Below are 7121 nucleotides of genomic sequence, written 5' to 3' on the forward strand. Positions count from 1 at the left end.
TGATTTCTTATTGGAAGTGACAGTGATACAACATAAACAATAGCATCTCTATTGATAGACTAGACAGCTTGAACATTTATACTAAATAATGAGTAGTCATTGCAGTTAGTATATTCCACTTTAATATGAATAATAATTTTTTTCTGCCTTAGAACTGAGATGTTTAGAGAGAATGCTACATGAAAAGGGAAGTATCTTATGTGTCTCCGATGCATATGATTTGATGTTTAAAAAAAGGACTTTCAAAAATACTTGACACTGATGAAAATGAGCTTTTCTTCTTGCATTCCCTGGGCTGAAAACTCCTAGGATGAAAAGATTCCCTGGTACTAATAGTCAATCTCCCTGATGATGCCAAAAACTCATGCTGAGATTCAGTGCTTGTCTCAAAACAGACCTGTGTCTCAACAAGCTTAACACAAATTCCACAATTAGACGCCAATGAAATATAGTCTTGAAATCCTCTCAGAAGCTATTTAAGAGTTAATTTGCAACATAACACCTCATCCAAAGGGTGACACTTTTTACAGTGAAATTGATGCTGAAATTATTAACATTAGATATATTTTTATTTATTTTATATTGAGATTCATGATATTGGTAGACCTATAAATATTTCTTTTCAAAAACTAATTTAAAAAACTTTTGTGAAAAATTATAATAGCTCTTAACAGGAAAATTCTAACTCGAAAAATATTCTAAAAGAAAGAAGACCCAACAGGAGAAAACTGGGCCTGTTCTGAGGAAGCTTTACATCAATGGCATATACTTGCTGAAATAATAATAAACTCCACCTCTGCCCTCAGTCATGCATCAGAAGAGGAAAAATTAATAATGGGTAAAGATATTAAATATTTGCAAAGTCTCTTCCTTCCCTGAGCTAATTGCACAAATTCAGAGTAGGCAGTAAATAATTGCTGTTGTTCATGGTGTTCTTTTTTTGTTGTTAAATTAAGGGTGTCTGTGGAATATAAATGTCAGAATTAACAATGCACTGAGTTGCTTTGTTTGTGGCAACCAAACAGGAAATATTTTGATCAAAGTAATTGTTAGCACAATGTTTTAAATCATAAGCTTGCCTGCTTATAAGACATGCAGTTCTTTTTAAGTACAGTGGCAAGAAACAAAAGATAGAGGACAGATGCTGCACACAATCAGGTCAGTTTCTCAGACTCATATTTGATGTATTTAGTAATGTATCATAACAAAGAAACATTGAAGATTTAAGAGAGAATCTGATTGCAAGACAGCATGTTTTGTTTGTTAAAAAAGTAGCTAGATATTGTAGGTCCCAGTTTTTTAAAAAAAATATGCAGTAGTATAATTCATTTGCTATTTCTGTATTAACTGTAAAAGCACTCAGTAAGGTAGAATGAATTACTGGATTAATAACCCACATTGAAAATCATTCAAAGCATGCTAGTAACAAAAACTGAAGGTAACATCCATTTTGCATTCACTTGGTACCAGGCTCTATAAAAACAAATCTATTTGTGTGCATTATCTCATTTAATTTGAATAATACAGGAATACAATGCTTGGTAAAAATCACCTAGGTATTAATTGGTAGACTAAAACCAATCACATAAACAAAATCACAAAAACAAAATCATAAAAACATGAAGTTTAGACCAATGTCTACATAGTATTTTTGAGTAATTTTGAGTGTTAATTGGTAGACTAACACAATCAAGCAATCACAGAAACAAAATCATAAAACCATGCAGTTTAAAACAATGTCTTACATAGTCTTTTTGAGAAATTTTACTTCATTGAGACTCAATTTTCTTATTAGACATTAAAATAATTACCATCTACGTATATTCTAGGGTGTTCCTGCAGAATAACTATTTCAAAATTCCTAGCATAATTCTCAATGCATGTTACTTTCTAAATAAATATTAACAGCCTTCCCCACTCGTTTTTCTTTACAAGTGTAATAAATCAAAGTAATCTAACTTTGACAAATAAAAGTTGTAAGTAATAGGAATTAAATAAAACAACTTTAACAATTTAAAATGAAAAAGCACAAGCTAGAAAGGGAAAGGAGAGTAGGACTTCTGAAACAAAATACTAGAGAAGAGTCTGAGTAAGAGAAGTCACAATGATAGGACAGGACTGGCTTATTTAACAGAAGTAATGAAATATGATTAAAGAGGATTCTGACTTTCAGAATTATACTCAGAAGGAAAAATATTGGAAGTGTAGGCCTACTTCTGCACAGTTGAAGCAACCATATGTGGTAGAAACTGAAAAAGCAAAATCCAGAATACTGAAAGTGTTTCCCATTGAAATGTTGAAATTCCCAAGGATTATTAATGACAAGGTATGGGCTGGAGAAGTCACCAGTGGAAGCTAAGGAAAAGATAACTGGTGGTCACTCTGTCTCATCAACTTCTTAAAGGCTGCTCTCTCTTATCACTGGAAACACAGAAACACACAAATAAAAATTGTAAGTAATAAATTACATGTGTATGTATGTGTGTATATATCATATGCTAATCTATACATGTAGTACATGTGAATATACATTAATATCAAATGCACATATATTCATTCAATATCATATGCTAATATAGTTGATAAATGCATAATAAACATATAATAAAACAAATATGTATTCACTCAATATAAACTATATCCAATAGTGAATACATAAATTGCTCATCCAAGCAGTTTTCAGACTTCTCTTTTTTATTTTTTGAGACGGAGTCTCGCTCTGTCTCCCAGGCTGGAGTGCAGTGGGGCGATCCCGGCTCACTGCAAGCTCCGCCTCCCGGGTTCACGCCATTCTCCTGCCTCAGCCTCCCCAGTAGCTGGGACTTCAGGCGCCCGCCACTGCGCCCGGCTAATTTTTTGTATTTTTTAGTAGAGACGGGGTTTCACCGTGTTAGTCAGGTTGTGCTCGATCTGCTGACCTTCTGATCTGCCCTCCTTGGTCTCCCAAAGTGCTGAGTTTACAGGCGTGAGCCACTGTGCCCGGCCAGTTTTAAGACTCTTAATTGTCTGGTGAGTTTTTATTTCTGAAGTTTATGAAAACATGGGGAGAAAAACAATTAGGTTCTGAAACTTTTAAGGGTTTGTAAAACAAAATAAACTCATTTCAAATGAAATATTTAACAACCTAGCATCTAATAGAAACATCAATTTTATCATCCATTAATTTCCTTCAACTTTCTCAGGTAAAAGATGAAGGCAACAATACAAATGGCTTCAGGAAATCTCACATGGGTGACGGAGTTCATTCTTGTGGGAGTCTCAGATGATCCTGAGCTCCAGATTCCTCTCTTCCTGGTCTTTCTGGTGCTCTATGTGCTGACGGTGGCAGGGAACCTGGGCATCATCACCCTCACCAGTGTCGACTCTCGACTTCAAACCCCCATGTACTTTTTCCTCCGACACTTGGCTGTCATTAATCTTTGCAATTCTACTGTCATTGCCCCTAAAATGCTGGTTAACTTCCTGGTTACCAAGAAAACCATATCTTACTATGGATGTGCAGCCCAACTGGGTGGATTCTTGGTTTTCATTGTGGCTGAGATTTTCATGCTGGCTGCAATGGGTTATGACCGCTACGTGGCTATTTGCAACCCTCTGCTCTACGCAGTAGTGGTGTCTCCAAAGGTATGTCGTCTGCTGGTGTCCCTCACATACCTTCAGAGTCTTATCACAGCCCTTACTGTCTCTTCCTGTGTGTTCTCTGTGTCGTACTGTTCTTCCAACATCATCAACCATTTTTACTGTGACGATGTCCCTTTGCTAGCATTGTCCTGTTCTGATACCTACATTCCAGAAACAGCAGTGTTTATCTTTTCAGGGACCAATTTGTTTTTCTCCATGATTGTTGTTCTGATATCCTACTTCAACATTGTTATTACCATTTTGAGGATACGTTCCTCAGAAGGACGACAAAAAGCCTTTTCCACGTGTGCTTCTCACATGATAGCTGTGGTTGTGTTCTATGGGACTCTCCTTTTCATGTATTTGCAACCAAGGAGTAATCACTCATTAGATACTGACAAAATGGCCTCGGTCTTCTACACCCTGGTCATACCTATGTTGAACCCCCTAATTTACAGCCTAAGGAACAAAAACGTGAAAGATGCACTAAAGAGATTCCTAGATAACCCATGCCGATCACTCAAACTAATGTAAATTTAAAACTAAAACTATCCTCCTTTAGTGCTTTTCATTTTTTTCCTGAAAACTATTTAAAAAAAAAAAAAAGTGGCAAGAAATTGTTAGAAATTCCATTCATTTTAGTGGAAAATGTTTAATTGTTCTTATGTCAACCTCACATACCCAAACAAGAAAACAATGTCTATAAATAATAAAAAATAATTTGCAAATAATCAGTTTGTAGACATAGATAAAATGTAAGCCACTAAAGGGTTTTTAAAATAATTTCCAAACAAGGAAGAGAAAGCGTGGTAGTGCGTGTGGAGGTATGTGGCATCATTTCTTGGAAGATGGTCAAAACACAGATCATCCTCCTTGCAAGAGACATATTTTGTTCAGCTACTAAAAATTATATTTTTAGTTTTGTAGCATTTATCCATCAAGTTCAACTTTTGTGGAACTATTTTTATCTTGTATTTAAAAATAAATTTTTATCACAGAAAAACTACACGTGGAAATAAGACTTAAGGGAAAACAGGCTAACATTTTTTAAAGGGGATTTTCTTTTTTCATTATTCTCAGTTGGTGTGTGCACCCAAAGCAAAATGTTGATGTTCACTCAAGTAAGACACACAATTTTTTTCCATCTCATCATAAAACATTTGTGTAAAGTTAATTGCCTTTGTTATGAAACTACAATACCAAGCAGCACTACTTTTAGCATTTTCATTCAGTGTAATTTGAAAGAAAATTTTATTAGACAAAAATTTTTTAAAAGAATATTATCTTTAAAATGTCACCAGTTCTTGAGTCCTCCTGTTTTTTTAAAGAAAGTTAATAGTTACTATGAACTATATCTCTTTGCATGTAGAAGGCTACTAATGCATGATGGAGCGAGGGAGAGTGGCACTTATATGTGAAATAAAGGTAGTGTCTGGAAATAAAGTACAGTCATCATATTTTCAGGAAGGTTAGAAGCATACCCTATCCAGGGACTGTGTGACTGAGATCAGTATTTCAACTTCTAACTTTAGCCTTAAAGGAGCATAATCACTGAAGCCTTAAAGTAGCAGAATCACTGAAGGGAATACACACTATATAAGGAGTATTTCTGGTCTCAAGGGCAACATTGATAATAGTTCGATGGCATTTGCCTTTATGTTACTTATTTGTTTATTTGTGTATCTTTTTCTACTTTATGATGTATGTACTTGGCTTCAACTGATATCATTGTAACCAGAGAACTAAAATTCCCATTAGAAACAATTCTTTTGGGTCTGGCTAGATGAACAGCATTGGAGTAACAGCGCTAAACTCACTCTTACATTTATACCAATGTTATGCATATTACTAAATTAGTTAAGGTAAATAAGTACTCCAGTGTTTTCTACCTTTTAATTTGGCTTACACGTGTATTTTGTAAAAATAATGTGTTTTTTTTTTTTTTTTTATTCATTTTCTATTGCTACTGTAAGAAATCACTACAAACATAGTAGCTTGTAACAACCCAAATTTGTTATCCCACATTTCTGGGGGTCAGAAGGTCAAAGTGGGTCTCACGAGGTTAAAACCAAGATGTTGGCAGTCTGTGTTCCTACTGGAACTTCTAGGGACAATCTGTTTTCTTGCTTTTTCCAGGTTCTAGAGGTTGCGTACAGCACTTAGCTTATGTTCCCTTTCCAGCTAGCAATCTCATCACTGACCTCTGCTTCCACTGCTGTGTCTCCTCTGCCTTTCACCTTCTTCCCTCCTTCCCCTGTGATTGTCGTGGACTCACACAGATAATCCATGAAAACCTCCTCATCTCATGATTCTTAATCACATCAGCAAATTCCCTTTTCAATGGAATGCGACATGTTCAGATAGGTTCCTGTACCTGTCTTATTCATTAGTGCTCAATGGTATAGTCTTACAAAAGTTGACATGCTATATATCCTTTCTACATTATTTACTATAAAATTTATGTAAACAAACTATACACATGGCCTTCTTTGAATAAAAGATAAAAATCAGTTGGTTTTAAGTTTATGAAAGTGTATACACACATACACACTCACATAACACTTGTGGCACTTTTACTCATATGTGATGAATTAACTCAACCAACCAAGCAGACAAGTTTTCAAGGAAACAAGGTAGAAAAAGTAAATTGTCAGCTCTGGTCTATGTGTTAATCATCCCATGGGGCATGTCAGCCTAAATAGGAGAGGCTCCCTAAAAGAGAATAATATTCAGGATTACAGCATTGCAATGAGAAAGCAAGTGTCATATTAATTATGTGGGTTAAGAGAAAAAAGGAAGAGAAAAAGGAAGACAAAGGGTTTTATAGAGAAACAAATTGAGGAGAATTACATAATTTTTGAGATAATTATCTTTGGCTTCAAAAATCAGTAATAAGAGTGATACTAGTCTGAGGTTGCACAGGCAGTTGCTGGACAGATGTCCTTGCAGAAGTATACATATTTTTAAGGTTGTGATGGCCTTTGAGCAATGTTGTGATTTTTGCCACCATTTATGATATTTTTGTTATCAGGCATACAAGCATGAGAACCCTCTCTTCATAGCCTTTTATGGCTTTATTTGTCAGTTCATGTGTATGTGTGTGTTTTTGGTTTGTTTTTTTTTTAAATTATTATACTTTGAGTTCTAGGGTACATGTGCATAACGTGCAGGTTTGTTACATATGTATACTTGTGCCATGTTGGTGTGCTGCACCCATCAACTCATCAGCACCCATCTTTAACTCGATTTTGATTCTGACAGCTTTCACATTTCCCCCTTTTGATCAAAATATTTTTCCAAAAGCACCACTAGTAATTCATATTGTCATTAAGTTTTAATATTTTTTTGGTGCCAAAATAGACTTGTTCTGAGTTCCTAATCCCATCTCACATTAGAGAGAGTGCTTACTGACTATGAGTAAATGACAAAACTCCATTAGCCATATTGAGCAACATGAGAGGTTTGAAGGAAGAGAATCACAGGCTAAGTCTACCTGGAGT

At 35.1% G+C, this 7121-nt stretch overlaps 1 protein-coding gene across 1 annotated transcript; it reads left to right on the forward strand.

Annotated features, from left to right (window-relative positions):
* Positions 1-2696: 2696 nt before the first annotated feature.
* LOC719191 (olfactory receptor 8J2) lies at positions 2697-6619 on the forward strand. Its single transcript, XM_001113026.4, has one exon. It carries the CDS (start codon positions 3190-3192, stop codon positions 4153-4155), a length of 966 nt encoding a protein of 321 aa, XP_001113026.2. The 5' UTR covers positions 2697-3189; the 3' UTR covers positions 4156-6619.
* Positions 6620-7121: the final 502 nt, after the last annotated feature.

The sequence above is a fragment of the Macaca mulatta genome, chromosome 14, assembly GCF_049350105.2.
Source record: "Macaca mulatta isolate MMU2019108-1 chromosome 14, T2T-MMU8v2.0, whole genome shotgun sequence".
Lineage (NCBI taxonomy): Eukaryota > Metazoa > Chordata > Mammalia > Primates > Cercopithecidae > Macaca > Macaca mulatta.

Bases quoted from the DNA above. Each gene is read 5' to 3' on its own strand.
- LOC719191 (XM_001113026.4), top strand. From the start codon at position 3,190: ATGAAGGCAACAATACAAATGGCTTCAGGAAATCTCACATGGGTGACG.